We start from the raw sequence: 22,220 nt of genomic DNA on the forward strand, positions 1-22,220 counted from the left end.
TTAGGTAGCATGTCATCATCCAAATCATCATCATCACCATCATCATCATTATCATCATCATCATCTTCAGTAGTCATTTGTCCAAATTTGCCCATTATCATCTTCAGTAGTCATTTGACCAAAGCTTGGTCAGTGGGGACCCAATATGGGACCTTGGTCCCTGATAGACCCTTCAGCCAAGGCCACATTATGACTTCCATGGGTCCTAAGAACTTTTGTCTTTGGGGCCAAGGGCCCCTTCCTCCATTAAAAAAAAAAACCCCACTGAAAATTTTATTCTATGATTACATTGGTATAAAGACAAATACATCAATATCCTATATTAAAGCTTTCCTCAACCTAAATGTTCATTTTTTTTTTCTCACGATTTTAAAGAAATTAAAACATTTTTGTGCACCTCTAAAGTCATGTGTGCCTCTGGCACTCTGCCTGCTGTGCCTCATGGAGAAGTCGACCATGCTTTCCAGCTGTTCAGTCCCAGGTACGGCGACTGACTGTCCCAGTGTGTTGGGGCTGAGGGTTTTCTTGGGATGCAGGACTTTCAATGCTAAAACCAGGATAGTCCTGGGCAACTAGTGCATTTGGTTACCCTAGCCCCAGGTCTAGACAGGCTCCCTTCCTTCCTGCTGCATCCCATGGGCACCATGTGCTCTTCTTTCCTCTGTAAAGTTGTGCCCATGTACTCGATTCTGGAGGTTTTTCTGATACCCACAGCCACTCCAAGGCCAGGCTGTGGCCTAGGACACAACTGTGTGGGCTGTCTCGGAAGAAGCTCCCTCAAGGCAGGGTCTTTGGCTTGTTCACTGAGGCGGCTCCCAGAACAGTGTCAGGCACTCAATAAAGGTTCATTAAACATTTGCTTCTTGTATTGAAGAAAATACAAAGAAGCAGTAACATGCATGCACCCCAAACCCCAAAATAAATGTAATTCAAAGGTTCCAGAATTTTATAAAGGTCTTGTAGTATTTCTGGTCCATGGACCCATTTACTTCTGAGACTATTGAACACCAGATGAGAATTCTGCCCCCCGCTTCTGAGAATAGATGACCCAGATTCTTTCCATTTCTGTTCTCCCCTGCTCCAGGTCTTCATGAAGCCCCCTTTTCAGCTCAGATGTCTAAAGTTTGAACCAGACAGAATAGGGCAACACTCAATCTTCTGAGATGGCCACAGGAATTTTCCCTTGGGACATCTTCTTATGCCCTCAAGAGTTTCTAGAAGGTCTTTCTTTGGGTGTTTTCCTCCTTGGATTTCCGGCTAGGTCCCTGTCCACTCACCCAGCCTCACCTAGGTCAGCCTCCTTTCAATCTCCCTGAGCCCTTCATCTGACCATTCAGCCTGAGAAGTCCTTCTCTACATCTGGCAGAACTGGCCTCCTGCTCCTGGAACTGACAGTGTCTTTTGGGATACCCACTGTTATCTAGAATTAGTGGATTTTCCAAAAACATCAGCATATGCCCAATTATTCCAGCATTGCTTGGACACTGTACGTTAGTGTTAGTGGTACAAGCCTGTGTCCCTCATTAGACTATGAGCACACCACAGTCAGTGACCGTACCTTTTCCATCTTTGTATTCCCAGACCACCCTGAACCAGAGTACGGCAGAGTGAATTAAGGATGGACGGTGGGTAGGTCAGTGAGTGGGTCCCAATACCCCATCCCAGGCCAACTCTCTCCTAAGCTCTCTCAGTTCTTTCAGGCCAAGTTAGAGAGTATTCCTTTGCAAATGATATATGTCATAAAGGATTGATATGCAGAATATATAAAGAACTACCACAATACAACAACAACACCAACAACAAAAACCTCATTAAAAAATAGATAATGGACATGAACAGACATTTCTCCAAAGAAGATCTATACATGGTCTATAAGCACATGAAAAAAATGCTCAATATCACTAATCATTAGGGAAACGCAAACCAAAACCACAATTCATACCATTTCATACATATCAGGATGCTTGTTAATAAAAACAATAAACAACAAAATAACAAGCACTGGCATGGATGTGGGGAAACTGCAGCCCTGTGCATTGCTGGTGGGATTGTAAAATAATGCAGTCACTGTGGAAAATGGTATGGTGATCCTCAAAAATTAAACAGAATTACCATGTGACCCAGCAATTACACCTCTGGGTGTACACCCAGAAGATGTGAGAGCAAGGACTCAAATATCAGAAAACCAGTATTTGAACACCCAGGTCCGCAGCGGCATGATTCACAATAGCCAAAAAGGTGGAAGCATCCCAAGTATCCACTGATGGATGAAACCCAAGTATCCATTGATGGACGAATAAACAAAAAATGTGCTGTATGCGTACAATGGAATCTCATTCGGCCTTGAAAGGGAAGGAAGTTCTGACACATGCTATCACATGGATGAACCTTGAAAACATTACGCTAAGTGAAATAAGCCCTCCAAGACCAGCCTCTTTTCCTAGGACTAGGCCACTCTCCTGGGGTGCAGAATGAACATGAAAAATGACCTGGACACCTCAGCCCAGCTCAAAGGAGCTGCTGCAGGCGTAGTGGGCATGCCTGCTCAAAACCTCTCAGGAGACTGCCCAGAAAGGTCAAGGGCACAGAAGCCTGTGCTCAGAGATCAGGAAGGGGCCTCAAGATGAACTGGTCTAACTACCCATATTCTAGAGCAAACTGAGTCATGAGGAGTGAAAAAGATAAAAATATGTGACCCTAAAATATATTACTTTGATGTAATTTGAGATGGCTGCCACAGGGCCGGCAGACTGAGGTGGCCCTGCAAAGCTGTCTTTTGTGGGGGATATTTGCATCTGTAGAGAATCTCCTTTAATGCAGCCAAACTTTCTTCCCTTGTCCAGATCTAGGAGAGATTAATGGAGTCTGACATCTTTAAAGATCTGAAAGAAACATTTACCATGTCTTCTCTCTGAGGGTTGCTACCTGTGAGGTTTCATCTACATAACAAGACCACCTTGGCTAACCAAGCCTCCTCTTCTCCCCCTCCCAAAACCCGTGTTGCCACTAAAACCTGATTTACCAACCATGACCTATTTGGGGCCATGCTCTGAGCCCACAGTCTTTCTGAAACCTCAGGACGTGTATGAGCTTCTGTACCCCAGTGGGGATTGGGTCTTCATTCTGAAGGCTCCCACAAATACACATTAAATAAATTTGTGTGCCTTTTTGCTTGCTCATCAATTTGCCTCACGCCAGTGATTTTCAGCAAACCTTCAGAGGGCCAAGGGGAAGCTCTGCCTTGGCCCCTACAGGAGGTTAAGGTAGTGGGGAATTCCCAGCCTTCTCTAGATGTTCTCCCACTACTCTGTCATGACAAGGTCAAGGTGAGGTCAAAATCTGGCTTTCCAGCCTCATATGCGTCTAGAGAGATGGATGTGGCACACTCTTGGTGCTCCAGAGCTAGGAGCTACGTACTGACTCACCATCAGAGCTATCCATCTCCACCTCCAGATTGCATCCTTGCCTCACATAGTGGATTTCCCTGCACAATAATGCTTTAAACAAAGGGTTCCTCAGCTTTATGTAGAGTTCCAGATGCTCTGAGAGCCACAGAGTGAAACTCAGTAGAATCTCTAGTCCTTGAGAGGAGTGGCTTTAGGAGTCCAGTTTATAGGTTCTGCCTGCAGGCTGCACAGGGTCTGGGTGACTACAGGAGCTTTCTCCACCTCCATGTGCTGGCTCCAGCTCCAGCTGGAGCTCCCTGGAGGACAGGGCATTCAGCCCCATAAATGATTCAGATCATTCAGAGGTGGTGTATGGGAGCCGAGTGGTCTCCAGAGGTGAGTCAGTACCCAGCACCCTGCATACCCACACTGCCCATGCTTGCTAGGAGGGAAGGGGCAGCTTGAGACTTGCGCCAGCAGCCAGGACACCAGCCTGCCCTGCCCACTGGGGAAGTGCAGCCCTTCCTGGCTTCCCTCTGCCTGCAGCTTTGAGGGCTGGGGCGCCTCTTCGCCAGCCCACACGAATCCTCACATGCTGCCTGCCCTGTTAACCCCACCCCAGGCTGGCAGTCTCAACACCCAGGTGCTCAGGGATTAATATGTGATACTGAAATGTGTCCACGTAGTTATTAACTAGCTCCGAGTCTTTTAATGTTTGTATCCCCTCACTGTGCCACAAAAGCCCTGGGGCAGGGACATTTGATCTCCTCTGTCCCCTAAATGGCCTGGCAAAGGGTCCTATCTTCGGTGACTCCAAGATGGTACTGCTGTCATGAGGCTGCATTTGTGGGCATGCTTTGGCCTTGCTGCTGGGCTTCAACTACTTGGAGAATTCTGGAAAAAGCTACAGCTTACTGGTTAGGAGTTCTGGCATTAGACTATTTGAGTCCAACTTCAGGATCTGCCACTTACTATTGTGTGACCCTGGGCACATTATTTGACCCCTTCCCGTGCTTCAGTTTCCTCTTAAGTGGCAACAGTAATGTACCTACCTAGTATAGTAGTTGTGAGGATTAAATTGAGTGTTTGCCTGTAAAGCACCTAGGACAGTACCTGACACATATCAAGGCCCAGTCACCAGTCATTACTATCGCACATTCCAGCCATTTCCCAGCAGCCCCTTGCGCCTGCCCTTGTCTGTGAACACAGCCTTACACCTCCACACACCCTAGTCATGAGCCCTACCTCCAGCAACTGTGTATCTCAAAATGGCCTTTATTATCCCCAACCCCAGAGTTCGCCACAGGTTCTCACAATCAGATGTTTATCACTTACTTTCCGCTGGCAGGGCAGGTCTTCCCATCTTACAGAGGGAGAAAGTGAGGCCTAGAGTGGTGGTTCCCCGAGGTCACACAGAGCGAAGGCTGGGCCTGGGTTCTCAGGCCCAGGGACAAGCTCCCTTGAGATACAGGGCCCCAGCACAGTCTGCTCCTGCCCGCTCCATCCACTGACTGTGGGTACCCAGACCAATGGCAGTGCCAAACCAGGATCTTTCACCCACTCAGTATTAAATTGGGAGAGTAAAATAAACAAAAGATTTCCTTGTTTCTTCCTCCCCAACCTGCCATTCCCCAAGGCTGAAAGGCAGACAGAGGGAATGTGTCAGAGCAGGCTCCCCTACCTCCTCCCATGGGCCCCTCTCCCCAACCCCCTCAGAGGCCCCACTAGAGGAAGACCCACACCGACTCTCCTGCCAACAGGTGCCAGGGCTTGGTTGCTTAGTGACCCACCCTGCCTACCCCCATCCTCCAGGGCAAACAGCTGAACAATCACAGCTGGGGTGGAGGGGGCTGCTCTAGGTTTGAAAAGTTGTCCTTGCATTTTCTGCTCACTCAGTGGGATTTTTCATTTCTTGGTATCTGGAAAATCCATTTATTCCACATCCAGAATTTTAGCAAGCTTCCCTTTAAAATAGTCCTGAGATCAACTTTCACAAACCTTGCCCTAAAGTACTTGCTCATGTTCCCTGGGAAAGAAGCTCCAAACCCACTCCTCCTCTGTCAAACCCACATTAAGCACCTACCATGTGCCAGGGGACACAGTGATGAACAAGCTATGGTCCCTGGTCCAGAAAATTATAGCCTACTGAAAGGAGAGATAGGAGAGAAAGAGAAGCCAGGTATTTGGGGAGCACAGAGAAGGGGGCATCCAAGTTACAACTGGAAATGCTCTCTAACACCCCGGATTCACAGCTGCCACATTCTCCTCCTGAACCCACGCCTTCCCAGCCAAGTGTGAGCATCGGCATTATAGGTGCCACGTGCCTCTTCACTGTGCTCCGGCCAACGGAGGAGACAGGTGGAACTTCAGTTCTGGGGTGAGAAGACCTGCCTCTTGCTCCCCATGCAAAGCGAGCACCCTGCAGACCAAGTTCCTGCATGTCATCCACAGCAAAGTAGGGGGAACAGTTGACCACCACTCACCACATTGGGGAGAGCCTAGAGATGAGGAGGATAATGAGGGGTTCACGAATTGGAGGCTGATGAGATGATCATGATAATAAAGTACAGTAATCCAGATTTCCCAAGACTAGAACAGGAAAAAAATGGCCTGAATTTCAGCATCAGGAAATTGACTGAATGAGAAAAACAGCTTCCTATGGCAGGACATCAGAGCTTAAGAAGGGTGACTGGAGCTTATTTGGAGCCTTTCAAAGCTGGACTCTCCTCAGCTGTGGGTGTTGTGGGACGAGCATGTGCTTTGGAGCTGGACAAGTGTAGGGGCTGGCAACCTCACCCCTGGCTCACCCCCTTTCACATGTTACCTCACAGAATGTGTCAACCCTTTGGCTTGATGGCAGCAGAATTTCTGCCAGCAACATCTGTCAGGCACGAACACTCTGCTGCCTCCCTCCCTGCTTTTCTTGCCTAGGATAGTAAACTAACTTAGCCTAGGATGGTAAACTAACTTAGGATGGTGGTAATGAACACACCTTCCTTCCCCTGCCTGTCATGGGTTACGTGCAGTCCTGCATGGGGACAGAGGAATAGCTGTGATAACCCCTAACCATCTCCTCCAGCTCCGGGAGACTCTGCTTTTCAGAGGTGAGGTGAATCCCCTCCATCCTCCTCAGTGGTGGTGCAGCTCTGTCACTGTGTCTGCTGGCAGCCTGTCCCCAGCCCCTCATGGGCAATTCCTATTCAAACCCTTTGATTCTAGGAGTCAGCCCCTCCATCCTCCCTGTCTCACTCAGGAGCTGCTGCTATGTCACGATAAAAGCCATGTGGCTGCAAGGCAGATGCTGAGAGCATCTTCCACTAGGATATCTCCGTGGTCAGGGCCCCCATCCAAACACTTCATGGATGGGGAAATGGAGTAGCTCGGGTCTGTTACACAACATGGCTGGGGGCCCTAAGGCCTTCAAGTGCAAAGACCCTATCTCATCCATCTTTATGTCCCCCACCTGTGGTGCTCAGTGCTATAGGAAAGTTAAAAAAACACATCATTCTGACTGAGGCCGTGTGCTGCAGAGTTTGGATGCTGTATTAAAGAGGAAGAGCCAAGTATGGGCTTCACTCTGGAAGCAAAGGGAGCCTGGGAAGACTTTGGGATATGGGAAAAATAAGCCCCTGGCAGTTGTAGGCAGGATACACAGAGGAGAAAACAAAGGATTGAAACTGCAGGGTAACTGACTTACTGGAGCATCTCAGTGAGAGGCCACGAGCACCCAACATAGGGTGGGGTGGGGAGGGAGAGGAGAGGTCTGAACCCTACAGCACTGTGGGGACAGATGGGGTGAATAGAAGAGGTGAAGGCTCCTGAGGTATTGAAGGTGGGGGACTAGGAGGGTGGGGCAGAGACAGAGAAATAAATCAGTTATCTCTGATTAATGAGTTAGTTCTGAACACACTAAATTTAGGTATCAGAGACCTCCAGGAAGCTGTAGAAAATGCCATTCTAGAGCTAGGAAGAGAGGTAGGGCGAGGGATGTAGGCTAGAGGTGACCAGCTAAAGCTGGGATGCTGTGGGAAAAGAGAGGAGATGAGCCCCCAGGACAGAAGCCTTCTGTGAACAGAAGCCACAGACTCAGCAATTCAGGCCTGAAGCCGTCTGTCACTGCAGCTTTTTTCTCCCTCCTGGCCCTGAAATCAAGTGCTCTGGATTTGTGGCACTTTATCTCATCCTCTTGTCTCTGAAGAATATGCCAGGCTAGGTCTGGATCCCCACCCCATACTCTTTGAGGTAGACTGAACCATGAAGAAGAAGAAACCAAGGACCTGCAGGACAGGTCTGGGTTCCCCACCCAGGGAGCTCCCAAAGCCAGAAGGTACATAGGTGTGGGTTACCTGGCAAGTTAAGAGCAGAGGAGAAGAGAATCCAGGTCCCCAAGCTAGGACCCCTTCAAGCTCCTAGGCTGGGAGTTGGATCCAGAGCCTGTTCTGACAATGTGCAATAAGACTTGGGATTCAGGGTTTGATACTGGCATAAAATCTTTCTTCTTTTCTCCCTAAACTGCTTGGGTGGGTGGATATTTTGTGTCCTAAACTGTAACTGAAATTGCTTTATAGGAAAAAGCTGATTCTGGATAAACTGTCTAAACCTGTGAAGACAGAAGGAGGGCAGGAGGGGAGGAACCAGAACAGAGAGTGAGGGATGGCCTGGACTAAGCGGCGTGTGAACGAGGATGTCTTGGGTGAGTTCCAGGTGGTCCTGGAGGGGGTCGTCTCTCTGACTCCTCCCTAGGGGAAGTCCTTATGGTTTAGAGAACTTGGGAGCCAATATCTAGAATCTCTACCAGGCCCATGAGAAACTAGTAAAAAGGGTCTGTTTGCATGCAAAGAGGCAAGGGACTCTCAGTTATCAGGGAAGATAAGGACACCCACATGACAAGGGTGCTTGCTGAGAAGGGTAGGATGAAGTACCTGAGTCTGATGATTGAAGTGACTTGGCCATAACCTCTTAGTGGCTCGAGCTGGATGGGAAGGCAGGACTTCATTTATAGTTAGTGCTGTGTGTCTTCCCTTACATCATGTGCCATCAAGATCTCAAAGGGCTGTCACCCAAACAGCCTTGAACTAAGAGTTCAGCATGTGATGAGACCAGCAGAGAAAGCTCTGAGCAGGACCCAGGAGGCCTGACTCCTTGGATCTGTCTCTACTGAGCTGTGTGGCTAGGGGCAATTCCTCTTCCCTCTCTAGACTTCAGTTTCCAGCCTAGGAACCTCTTAGGAATCTGTGACACGTTCTCATCTTGCATTCCAATTGAGGTAAGCAGTCAATTACCAAACATTTCCTAAACAGGTGGTTCCTAGATTGCAGTGTATATGAGAATCACCTGGGAAAAGTATTAGACAAGCAGAGTCCAGGGTCCCATCTCCAAAGATTCAGGAGCCTGTAGCTCTGGAGTAGGGCCCCTGAAACTCCATTCTCAAAGAGTAATTCTGGTGCAGGTGGTTGAGGCCACCTTGGCGCAACACTAAAGGTTTCAGATGCTGCAGAGAAACAGAAAAGTGCTGAGTGAGGAGAAGCACCCATCCTCAAGGGGTTTCTAGTTTAGATGGGGGAGACAGGACCCAATCTCAAGAACAGAATATCCTCAGTGACAGATGAGAGAGAGGTACAAGGTCAGAGAAACAGAGGTCATGTCCTTTACCAAGCAGGTATGAGCAGAGCTTCCCAGGTGCCTGGAACAGAAACGGTGGCATGAGGTATGCATGGTAGAGACAGCTAAATGCTCACCACAGCCTGCTTCCTTTTCTGCCAGGGCTCACAGCTGTACTTCACTTCCCAACCTCCCCTGTGGTTAGGTGTGGCCACGTGACTGAGTTCCAGCCAATGGCCTGTGGGTGCAAGAAACAACCACCATTTCCGGGTCTGGCCCACAAGCTTCCCATGTGTTATCCTGATCCCCACCTGCCAATCTAACTTTAAGTAAAGGAGGAAATAAACCTCTGATTATATTCAACGACTGAAAAGCAGGGGTTGTTTCAAGTTAGTCCATCCCGATTGTACAAGATGCAAGAGAGAAGATGCATCAACCCAAGCAGTATTTGGTCAATACTGGCTTTTTTTTTTTTTTTTTTTTTTTTTTTTTTTTTTGAGACGGAATCTCGTTCTGTCCCCCAGGCTGCAGTGCAGTGGCATGATCTCGGCTCACTGCAAGCTCCACCTCCCGGGTTCACGCCATTCTCCTGCCTCACCCTCCTGAGTAGCTGGGACTATAGGCACCCGCCACCACGCCCGGCTTATTTTTTCTATTTTTTAGTAGAGACGGGGTTTCACCATGTTAGCCAGGATGGTCTTGATCTCCTGACCTTGTAATCAGCCCACCTTGGCTTCCCAAAGTGCTGGGATTACAGGCATGAGCCACCGTGCCCGGCCAATACTGGCTTTTGTAACCAAGTACTTGGTATTGTTGGACCTGAAGGAGATGCGAGTTCTGATCTTATAGGGCTGACGATGCTGGGAAGGGCCAGAGGAGGCAGCGGGCAGTGAATCCCACCAGTGTGGAGTTCGGGCGCTATCTCTAAATGAGGCTACCTGGAGGTTGTGCCAGTCTGAAATCTCTTTTGGGACTAGTCTTGAGCCATGTAAGCCTTTGAGATATATCGCACACAAAAAACAGTCAAATGGGCCAATGGTTCCAAAGATTCTTGGAATAAAGATAAATAAATTTTTATTGCTCAAATTTGGAGCTAGCTTATTTTTAGTATTCTTTTCTTTTCTCTCATGCCAAGGTGGTGAGGGGTAGGTGCCATGCCTGAGGTCTGAGTGTGCCTGCTGCTAGCAGAGAGATGGGGACCTCCCCAACTGTCCCAGGGCTGTGGGTTTGGCTAGTGTCCCTAGAGTACCACAAGGACCCTGTCCAGGGAGGAGCTGACTGGCCAGGCAGGAGGAGACGGAACAATTACAGGCAGGGAACAGGGAGTAGTGTAGGATCTGACCTCCAGGACCCTCTTCCTCTTGCATCTTCCTTGAAGAAAAACAAATCAATGGTGTCACTGTAGACCCAAGAAAGCCTAGGCAGATGGAGGCGTGGAAGTGTGTTTTCTATGTACTTAAGTATAATATTGAACTATAGGCCAGGTGCAGGGGCTCCCGCCTGTTATCCCAGCACTTTGGGAGGCCAAGGCAGGGGGCATCACCTGAGGTCAGGAGTTTGAGACCAGCCTGGCCAACGTGGTGAAACCCTGTCTCTACTAAAAAAACACAAAAATTAGCTGGGTGTGGTCATGGGCACCTGTAATCTCAGCTACTCAGGAGGCTGAGGCAGGAGAATTGCGTGAACCTGGGAGGCAGAGGTTGCAGTGAGCCAAGATTGCGTCATTGCACTCCAGCCTGGGCAACAAGAGCAAAACTCCATCTCAAAAAAAAGAAAAGAAAAGAAAAACAATATATTTAACTGTAGATATAGTCAACGTTCTATTCTTTGTATCCACAGAGAAAAACACACATGAGGAGGAGTCTCCAATGGGAAGATAGATGTTTATCTATTAACGTATTTCAGTTGTAGGATAGACAACTAGAAGAACTTCTAAATCACTAAAGTTGTAAGATTACAGGGACCACCTGCTGGTGTCAAGTGTAGGGTCAGTGTCCCCTTCACTGGCATGCCTTAAGGAATGGAGGGATGGGAAGGACCTTTCAAGACCTGACCCAGCCTGAAGTTGAGTGTTCCATTTTGTAGAAGGTTCTGAGAGGACAAGGCCTACAGTCTATCCTGGGTCACCTGCTGAGTAGGAAAAGACCAAGAAGAAGGGCACTTGACAAGGAGTCCTGGAGGAGTGTTAGTCCTGGCTCTACCCAAACAGATGTGTGGCTTGGTGACGTCCTTCCACCTCTCTGGGCCTCAGTTTCTCCATCTGTAAAGTGATGTGCTCTGACATTCTGCAAGCAGCAAGCTGTATTGTCCTCAGAGCACTCACCCCAATGCTCTGGGCCATGCCAGAGTTCTGGGGTCCCAGAGCCTGTTCAACATGCAGAGAGAGCTCAGAACACTCGTGTTTCTGCTCAGATATCAAAACCCTAAATGGCCACCACCTGTAGGCATTTGGGAACTTGATGGGAATGAAAGCTGGCCCCACTTCCAGGGTTAGATCCCTCAGAGGAAAAAAATGAACAAATATCAGAGATGGACAGAGGGCCTGGCCTGACTTCACAGTCACCAGTCCTACAAATCACCAAACCCTGTCTTTCGTGGGACTAAGGAAGAAAATTCTCTGGGCTGGGAGACAAAAGAGGTAAGTTCTAACCTTGGGTCCATCAAAACCATGTCCTATGACCTGATAAGTCCCCCTACCCCTCTAGGCAACACCTTAGATTGAGGTAACTATGACGGTCTTACTGAGACCATCTACGTCTGCACTGCCCGAGCCCATAGGCTGGCTCTCCCCCAGGCCCCATTTGTGACATGCATGACTCAGAGAAACCAGATCTAATTGTGCCTGGTCAAGTGGGAAAGTACCAGGAGAATACTGCCTCAGCCTCCTAAAACTGTGGTGTGACTCAAAACCAAGTCCCCGGCCCCTCTCAAAGGAGGCACGTGGCCCCAGGAAACTGCCATTTTCTGAAAGAAGAGAACAAGCTAGGGCCCAGGGCCTGGTGCCACCATCTCCCTTGCTGTCTCCTGACCTTTAGGCACCCCCTCCCTATGAAATGGGGAGACCTTCCCTACCCCTCCAACCTCTTCCCTAAGGGCACTGGAGAGGAGTCTCGGGAACTCCTGGGACTGACTAGTGACAACTCCCGGGTGGTGGCATCGCACAGCAGAGAGGCTTCCCTGAAGCTACGTTCCAGCCAGGCACAGACTGAGCAGCCACACAGGTTGTTCTGACAAGGCTATTTACAGAAGCAAGCTCAGCCCTTCCCAAATGAGGGCCTCAGTCTCTCAATGACCGGGAAACACATCAACTCCTTTCCTTGGAGACAGGAAAAAGAAATTATCTTAGGAGCTCAGATGTGATCTCTCTTTGGGTAAGAAAAAAAGCACTGTAAGGGGTCAGAACGGGGTCGGAATGTGGCAGAGCTCTTTAAAACCCTTTCCAGAAGTGATCCAAGGGAGAAAAGAGAGTGGAAAGTGTTATTGAAGGTAAAAAGGCACCTAGAAGAATGAAAGACTGAAACCTTTGGAGGACGCTTCCCCAGCTCAGTCAGCCTCACCCTCCTCAGTCCACCCCTGCATTTGCTCACCCAGCCCTGCCCCTCCCTGGAGTGTTCTGTGCTGAAGGACAGCCTGGTGCTGAGGAACACTGTCTCTGACCTGAATATCCAGTCAAGATGCTTCCTGTAAGGATAAGAGGGGCCATGCCCACCACCCTGAAGCATTTATCCCTGATCACCCTGTCTGGGGTTCAGTAAAAGGAGTTTCTTAGAAGGGATTCCTGTCTTCTGAGGGCTTACAGACTCCAGCAAAATGACACAGGAAGATATACAGAGGCCTCAAGATATGAGGTGGATTCAAGACACAAAGTACAGGAAGTGTTTCTGCAGGGACCAAACCAAAGGTTTATTTTCTGGAGCCAGGCGAGGAAGGAGAACTCGGGGGAAGAACGGAGAGAGATGGCTGTTCAGGCCATGCAGCGAGTCATCCGCCGGCACCAACCCCATCCCAGCATATTTTCTTGTACGATATTTCTATTTCTCCCAAGAAATATCAGAAACAGCTATCTGTTTCATTGCCAAGTAAAAGAAACCCCATCTTTGCAGTGCCTCTTCCTCACCTAATTATGCAAAAAATCTCACCCTCTGAAACTGAGGGCTTGCAGCCTAGCTGGCAGTGAGAGGCAGGCACAGCACCTAAACTTTGGTTTAAAAACAGGAACCATTTCCTTCCCAGGCAGCAACAAAACACTCTAGAGAAATAGTTCAAAACCTCAGCTGTATATCAGAATTAACTAGGGAGCTTTTCAAAATCCTGATGCCCAGACTGTACCCCAGGCCAATTAAACCAGACACTCTGGGCATGGGAACCAGGTATCACCAGTATTTTCTAAAGCTTCCTGTGAGTCCAGTGTGTAGCTAAGGTTGAGAACCACTGGTCTAAATACCTAGCTAACTGGAGTATCTGTGGGGGTATGGGGGGACTTATACCATGCGGCAAGAACCCCATGGGAGGGTGGGACACCTCCCCTCTGCAGCCATGGTGTTCTGCATGAGCCCCAGCTACAGCCAGGGAAAGGGACACCTGTCCCTTTGCCCCTCACCCTCCGGAACATCCCCTGCTCTCCAGCCTCATGAGTGGTGCCCCGGAAAACAGGTGCTAGTTACAGGGGCCTATTTTAGTTGACTCCTTCAAATGTAAAATCACAATCTCTCCTTTGGTTCTTGGGCCTCTTCTCACAGTGGGAAGGTACAGTGCATTTGCCTGACTTCAGAACCCAGGAAAGGCAGGGCCTACAGGCAAGATGAATTCTTAACAAAGGAGGCCCCAGAGTCAGGCCTGGGGAAGTTTTTGGTTAATTTGAATTGGTGTGGCACTGCTGAATTAATGATGAGCCTGCCACACACCTGTGAAATATAACCGCTCACTTCTGTCTATAAACAGCTCCTTCTAGGTAACCTCTCTAAGGACCTGGCTTGGAGCCCTCTCATCTAAGTAGCAAAACAAATAAACAAACTCAGCTTTACCTCCACTCCCACCAAGATACTGACAGACAGGAGGCCTGCAGCCAACTAGGAGAATGGCCAGGGCACCCAGGCTTGCTGGGTGTCTAGAGGCAGACACCTTTAGGAAACACAAATCATGCCATCAGGAAACACACGCAAGCCCCTTTAGGTTACCCAAACCGACCCAGGAAGTTAAAGTGGTAGCATGACAGCAGCCTAGGCAAGAAGTTTTAGTTTGCTTCTAAAAACACCCTGGACTTCTGCAAAGTTGCTGGATTACGACTTAAGGTGGTTTCTGGCCACTTCAAATACGGAAGTCTCAACCGATGAATGTGTATTTATGATGTTTATCAACTGATGAATGTTTCTCCTGCTGAAGGATTGGGTGCCATTCAGTTTCCATCTAGAACTTCTAAGCTAGGATTTGGGGAGAGGGTGCGGTTATGAGACCCTGCACTCAGGCACAGGTGAACCTGCAGCCAATCTATCAGCCAGGCGCAGTCCCCACATTCTAGAGAGCCATTTTGAAGAGATCTGGGGACGCAACCGCTGTGAGGAGGACTGACCAACTGAATAGCGCGGGTCCCTGAAGGGTTCCAGGTACGATGCTCAGCCCTCAGAGCAACTGCCTGGCCACTTTCCTGACATGTGACTTTGTCCCTTTGCTGAGAGCAAGGTTTTCCTTCTAGATTGACCACAGAGGTTATTTTCCCCAACGAAAGGCTCCTGCATTCCATTATTATGTTTACCTTTGAAAGATGTTTGCTCTGCGCATTTCTGAAAAAGGTGGTCTTAGCAGTGAAGAAGCAGTCTTCCAGTTCCTCGTCCAGGCTGCAGTACCCACTGCTCATGCTGCTGTCCACGGTCATCTAGCCCAGAGTCCCCAGACGCGGCCGCCAGTGCATCAGAGGGGGCCGGCCTCGGGATGCGGCGGAGGGAGGTGGGCACCGCTCACCAGGCTCCGCTTGGCGTGAGCCCCTAGCCCTGAGCCCTGAGCCGGTCGGGTAGCGGGCCAGGCAGAGCCGGCGGGCCGCCTGTGTTTCTTTCAGCGGGGTGCGAGCGCTCGGGCGGCCGGGTAACCTGCTCCAGTCCCCGCGCCGCCTGTGCCTGCAGAACCCCGGGCGCCCGGCTAGTGCCTCACTCCCTGACTCGTCCGGGCTCTGCGGTTTCGTGTCCCCGGCGCCAGCGCCCTCCCTCTGCCGCGGTGCAGAGCGCCATCTCCGCACCTCCCCCGCCTCCCGCGCCTTTCCTGCCCCTCGCGCAAAGCAGTTCTGAAGCCACTTCCTCTGCAAGGTTCCTCAAAGCCGGCTCGGCTGTCACTGTGCCCCTCCCCCGCCTCCCCTCCGCCTGGGTGCCACCCGCCCCCGGTGGCAAGTGGACTCGGAACCGCAGGTCATGTAAGGGATGCGGGGAAGGAAGGGACCAGGATGGACCCGAGGGGAAACATTCCCTCTGTTCTTTCTTCATCATGCACTTGCTTCTGGAAGGAGCCCATTCTCATCAGCCCCAGTGACTCAGGTTCCACAGAGTAGAAGGTGCCAGCTATAAGGGCAACATCATCCCGCCTCCCTTCTCCCCATCCACTTCCTCACCCTCCCCACTCCCTCCCCCATTCGCTGGGTGGGGGAGCCGAGTCAATCCGAGTGGTTAGAGAAGAAGAAAATCAATATCTGCCCTGCCTGGGGAAACAGCAATATTTTCAGTTGGAAATGCCAGAAGAAAGTGCAGGGTCACCACAAACACATGCAAATCAGATGCAGAGTTATGGCAACCTAGAGAGCAAGCTGCCTTCCCACCCATAGGACTTAGCCCTCAGGAAGCCTCAGGATACACAGGAGCCTGCAGACACCATCCAGGTTATCTGTGCATCTTCCTGATAGTCTGAGAAAGCGGGGTCTTGGCCAGATCTTGTCATTCCTAACATTGAGGAGGGCTCATTTATATTTCCCCATCTGACTGGACAAAGGAACACCTAAGGCTGAATCCTTCAAAGCAGTTAAGACAATAACCCCCCAATAGATCAATAGTAGTTCTAGCTACCGTTGTTTGAACAACTCTCTGTGCAGGTGATTTACATACAGTCTATCATTGACTCTTTCCAATAGCCTTGAGACAGAGACTGTGTACAGATGAGAAAACTAAGGCTCGGAGTCACACAGGTAGAACATGTGTGCTGGGACTCAGCCCTGGTGTGTGCGGCTGCCTACGCCCCCAGTCACTGTCATGTACAGACCCTCAGCAGTGATGAGGCTATTTGGGTGGGCACTTTGCCATCTTTAAATACACTGGGAGCTGGAGTCCCGGTGGGGAAACAGCCTCCAGAGACCTGGCTTTGCTACCATGTTTATGGAGTTTGATGGCTCATGGATCCCGGAGTGCCCTGGACAGTGGCTGAGAGGGGTTATCCGGTCTCTCTCCAAATCTGTGTAACTTTTCCTACAGTTCTGAAACAATCCCATCCTGAGGAAAATAAGCTGGGTGGAGGACTAGACTCAGCCCCCTGAACACCAAGCTGCCAATTCCATCTTAAGCTTTGGCTACCTTCATGAGAAAGCCTCTCCCTCTCCCACCTAAGCCAAATCCGTCAGTGCTCAGGAAGGTTTCAAACAGCAGCCCAATTTGGCTTCATCCTCCCACACAGTCTTCTTCCCAGAAGCCTGCGAGTGCCTGGCAGGCACAAACACAAGAGAGCTGAGAGTCAGCACCCCAGCCGGCTGGCCGCCCTCTGTGCAGGAGAACTGTCAATACCAGTAGCTGTCTTCTCTGGCAGGCAGATAAGAGGAGACAGTCAGCGCCAGGGGCTGCGGTGACCTACTGGGTGTTTGCAAGGGAAGATCTCACATTAATGGGGGTGAAAGTAGGTTCTGGCTTTGGAGCAATCTTTTTTTCAAATGGGTATTTTAGAGGCTGTTTTGGGGGGTTTTCCCCAGAGAGGTGGTTTCCTGTGGTCCTCGGGCCATCAATAACAGCTCACCTGCATTGTCCAACCAGCTAAGCAACATGCTTTTCTTCATAAAAAGAACATCCTTGCTCAGTGGGAATCTAATACTTAAGAAAAAAAAACAGGCCCCAGATTATCTGTGGCCACACCGTGTCCTTGGAAACTCTGCAATGCAACGGCAATGCTGCATGTTCAAAATGTGCAATCTTCAAATATAGTTAATAACAACCTATTCAAACACCAAGCCAAGGTACCCCAGGAGTCAGCATCAATCTCTCCTTAGATGCAACACACCAGATGCCAGACCTGGTTAGGAAAGTTCTCAGGGACACTGTGTTCTTTTAGGGTGCTGCTCCCTGCCATTCCAAACATTATGAAAATCTGATATCTGAATAGAGCCTTTCAAACCCTTTTAACATCCATTATTTCACCCAGGCTACTCTTTTATCTTAAGAGCAGGTACTATGCCCATTTTATAGATAAGGAAACTGAGGGAAGTAACTTGTTCCGTCACAGCTCATTACTTTCAAAGCCTCTTGATTTCTAGTTAATGTCTCTTTCCCTCCCCTATCCCAGCTGTCAGTGAATCTAGGTTTGGAAGAAAGCCATGTGTAAGAAGTCAGCAAAACAGAGACTGTGCTGGCAGGGACTTTAGGACTAGAAGAAATATACAAAGATTATATATGATATACCAAAGTTGGCCATCCTGCAGGAGAAAAAATCCAGAATGAAGCCCCAGGGTCTCAAAGGAAGAAAGACAGGACTCCCTGCAGCATCTAATGGCCCTGTCTGAACCTCTGAACCTCTTCCCTATGAATAATCAATAATAGTGATAGCTTGGCCAGGGTAAGAGGGAGGGGGCATGGAAGAGTCTGAGCAAGAGCGTTTAAGGCCCTGAGACGCAATCGCACAAAGGATGGGAACTGGCTGTTCTTGTCCCTGGACTTAGGAAGAGGAGGTTGGATCTAAAGCTGTAGCAGCCAGAGCCCTAAATCCATGGCACTGTGCTGGGGTTCAGAAAGCCCCATTGAAATGATGAATGGGCCACTTTCCTAACTCAAAGTGTCAGATGATGAAAGACATTATTTTAAGCTTTTTTCCTTTCTCAAATGCAATCCTGTCATGTGGCCAGATGCTCTTGTAAGATCCACCCTGTAGTTCTGCATGTACCAGAAAAGCTGTGATACAGGCCTGGAAGTCAGGAGCTTGTATTCTAGTCCCAGCTCCAACTCCAGCTTGATATGGTATCTTGAGCAGCCATGGACATCAGGTTTCCTCAACTGTCCAATTGAACAGTAGCAGGGGTAGAGATCAGATTTAGGACCTTATGACCTTATGATCAGATGTAGTGGCATATAAAGAGGCTGAAAACCAGGGCGAGGTGCCACCCCACCCCGAGACATATTTTGAAATCACTGTTAGCTAGTATGTGCAGGCACTGTACTAATAATTTGTTCATAATTTCATTTAAGCCCTACGACAATCCTATGAGGAAGCTCCAGTTATTATCTATATTTTACAGAAAGCAAAAGGAGGTTAAGGCAAGTTAAGTAACTTGCACATATCCACACTGCTAGTTGATGGTGAGCCAAATATCAATCCCGCTGGGTCTGACTCCAGAACCCAAGTCCTTGAACTCTAAACTCTGCGGCCTCACAGTTTACCTCTGTGATTACTCTCATAATAACAATATGCCTGAGATTACAGTTCATTACAAACAAGTTAGGAATCACTTTCTCCATCTGCCTATGCCCCCGTCTTCCTTTCAGCTTCCTGGGGGCTTCTCTTCTCCCCCTGTGTACCCCTGCTGTCCCTGGGGGGTAAGTCTCACCTATGCCAGTGGTATCAACCACACCTGACAGACTCAGGGCTCATAATTCTTTCTCTCCCAGGTATCTCCAGGTGAGTATCTGTAACAGCTCACTGAGTACCCAGCCCTTCCTATAGGAGTTTCACTCTCAACAGGGTCAAGATTGAGTTTGTTATTCCCTGCCTTGTCAACTACCTACTCTTTCTTTTCCTCCCTTAGTATTTCCTATCTTGATGAGTGCCATTAACCAAGATTAGTGCAAAGCCTTCCAAAAGTTCCCCTTGTTCCTATCTCTGCCTCTTCCAAACCACCTACCTTTTTGTTGCCACAGTTATCCTTCTGAGATGAAGATCTGATCATGGTACCATAACAACTTCTATTCAGATTTCAATGAAAAATTATTGAATAATTACTACGTATCAAGTTCTACTTGCTTATTCTTTCATTCATTTAACAAATATTTACTGAGCACTTTCTTCAGGCAAGCACTAGACTGGATGTTTGAGTTTGGGCATGAATAAGACACAGTCCCTACCTTCTAATAATATACAGTCTAGTAAGAATAACATTGAATAAGATGGTCTATAAAGTTACTGAATGAAAGTTACACATTTCATTATCTCACTTAATCCTCAGAACCCTGCAAGAAGGCATTTTGCAGATAAATGAACTGAGGTTCAGAGTAAACTTGCCCAAGCAAGTGAATGGTAGAATCAGATTCAAACCCAGAGCCCTGTAACTTTCCATTACAGGTGTTGTCCTTTCTCCGTCGACTCCCAGTGCCTATTCCAAACTCTTGAGCAGGTCCTTCAAGACCCTTCACGGTGCACACCCAGCCAACAGTTCACACCCATCTCCAGGTGCAGTCAAGCAACTCTCATTACAGCTGCACAAAATTCGATTTACATTCCCAGAAACCACCTTTCCCTCTTGTGGCTTAGCTCTTGCTATTCTCTCCTCTGATGTCAAAATCCTCCTCCTATGTCTTCCCCACTTCCTGACACATATTCTCCAATATCATCCATACCTCCCACACCTTCCATCTGACTCTGAGAAGCATCCTTAACCAGATGTCCTATCTGGGTTGAATCTTAACATGCTGCCAGGCATCCCTAGGGTAGCATTTTTCAGCATTCAATGGCTGTGTACAGCAGAGAGCTCAGTGTCTCCCCAGATGACTTCCTGTTGTAAGAGGTGAGTGGTGGCACACCATTTAGGTTAGACTCACCCTACAGTCACTTTCTCAGTGGTGCTAACCCACACCACACTTCTGATTGGCTGCCAGGCTAACAGCTTCAATAGGCCTTGACACTGAAACTACTGAAGATAGCTGAGTTACCCCAGTTGTCCACACCCTCAGGAATTCATGTCAGGGTCTGAGTCAGGCCCAGGGGCTCTGTCTTCTATTTTTCCTCCCTAGTGAGAATAGAGAGTGACAAAAGACGTTTCTGATCAACAGCCATCTCCCTGATGTGCCCTTCTCTGGGCAGGGCCAATCCTCCAACATCCCGGGCAGCATAGTCACCAGGGTGAGACGTGAACAACTATTGCACTGCTATATCTAGCAAGGAGGGTCTTGCTGCCTCTCGCCTGAGAGCCTCAGGGCTAGCCTAGCCCAGCTGGGGGTCATCTCAGGAAGCCCACTGCTTCTAGGGTAAAAGGGGATAGACTGTGAGGAGCCCAGAGAAATGTCTCCAGGGTTTAAGGATCTCTAGAGAAATATGCACCAGAGCTCTGCCCCTCCTTGTGGCCAGGACTTCAGGTGCCTCCTTTTTGGGAAGCATTTCCATTCTGCCTAATCAGAAATACATTGGCGTGGGCCAGCCCATCTGGGGCTGGTCAGACAGGCCTTGGAGAGGCTCCTGTGAGGGCGGCTGTCCAGCGCAGATGAATCACTGACAGCTTTGGCTAGCACTTCTGGCTTCTAAAGTGTGGCAGGAATCTGCGAAGGAGCCACGGAGAAGGCTGTCCCAGATGGGATAGCCTAGTCAGGGTAAGGATGAAGGATGTTCTGCTCAGGGTAAGGTGGAGGGAGTGGGGGACTGGCTCCTTCTCTTGGCAGATGTAGGTGGGCTGGTGTGCATCTGGCACCTCTAGAATCCCCTGGGAGCAGCCATTTGTTTCTTATCAAGGGAAGGAGTCAGAATAGAAATCAGTGCCAAATTTTGGGTTTGGAATCTAAGGAAATACTGACTGAGGGACGAGGTGGGGTCTAATGTATTCTGCTCCCCACCCTCACATCTACCAGGAAAGATTAGATGTGGGACCCTAGTTTCTGACTTTTCTGACATTCCTGCCATGTCAACTAAAGGTGATGAGTCTCCTTTTATTTCTGCTGACCAGAGAATAACAAAAGATGCTGTCAATATCAATTGATTGGTAGATCATAAAGTTATTAAGCTATTGAAAGCCAGATTTTAGAGCTGGGAGCACTAAAATTGCTCCAAGATGGCAGAAAGGGGCTGTCAGCAGCCTTAGGACTGGGTACCAGGGCGGGCACATGGATTTCTGACTGTGTGCTCAGGGCACAACACAAAATTCCCATTTTGGAGAGTTACCATATTTTAAGACGATGAGAGCAGGCATGGTTCACACCCATAGGTATCTTAAGGATAATGTGTCTACAGAGGGCAGGCAGCCTGCTAGGCTGAAGGCTCTCAAACACCATGGGGGCAAGGGAAACTATGCTCTGTGCCAGTCCTATTATATATATTCCTTGTGATAGGGGCTGGGAACACACTGGTAAACAAACAAGGTTCATGCTCCATGGAGTTTACAAGTGCTTTTATACAGTTGCCACAACGACCACACTGGTGTCCCCATGTAATAGCTAAGAGAGGTTATGTACTTTCCTAGTATCATAGTGAGTGGGAGAACCAGCATTCTGAATGCAAAAAACCTCTACAAATCCAATTTGAAAATCGAATAAAATGAAGGACTTCTTGAGCACCGACTATGTGCAAGGGCCAGTGCATTATGAGGAAGACTAAATGGCAAAAGATAGGATCCCTGCCCTCAAGGCATTTACCCAGTGGGTAAGGCTGGGTATTAAATGAACTAGTATGAATTAGTATTAGAATAGCGCCTGGGGGAGTTCTACTTCTGGCAAAGATGAGGGAATAGGATTCAGATATATCCTCCTGATCAAAACAACCAAAAAAAAAAAAAAAAAAAAAATGGATACAACTTACGAAACAGTGGTTTTTAAAATACTGGCTATCAGGTAACGAGGAATAGCAATCCCTGAGAGACAGAAAACAAATGAGTTGATCCCTACATTTACTCCCAGTTTACTCCCAGGCGTGGTGCAGAGAGGGTACTAAGGTGAAGCAAAAACCCCCTGAAGCTGAGGAGATGTTGCTCAGAGTCTAGGGAGACAAAGGCAGCCCAAGTTCACAGGACAGAGTAACTGAATGGAGACAGCTGCAGAGAGAGAGAACTGCAGAAAGCCCCTAAAGTATTCACCTGGCTGCCTACTG

At 48.8% G+C, this 22,220-nt stretch overlaps 1 protein-coding gene across 2 annotated transcripts in view; it reads right to left on the reverse strand.

The window, feature by feature from the left end:
• The window catches only part of RASSF5 (Ras association domain family member 5), a 74,095-nt gene that overhangs the window by 15,692 nt on the left and 36,183 nt on the right, over positions 1–22,220 (reverse strand). The window contains exon 1 of one of the 2 annotated variants that reach the window (XM_017880909.1): positions 14,740–15,263. The exons of the other annotated variant lie outside the window; for it this stretch is intronic. Coding sequence (XP_017736398.1) covers positions 14,740–14,859 — 120 coding nt within the window. The 5' untranslated portion in view covers positions 14,860–15,263. Of the gene's footprint in view, positions 1–14,739; positions 15,264–22,220 lie in introns of those variants that run through there. 2 annotated transcript variants of the gene reach the window in all.

This window comes from Rhinopithecus bieti, unplaced genomic scaffold (genome assembly GCF_001698545.2).
Source record: "Rhinopithecus bieti isolate Rb0 unplaced genomic scaffold, ASM169854v2 scaffold_12049, whole genome shotgun sequence".
In the NCBI taxonomy this organism is placed as follows: Eukaryota; Metazoa; Chordata; class Mammalia; order Primates; family Cercopithecidae; genus Rhinopithecus; species Rhinopithecus bieti.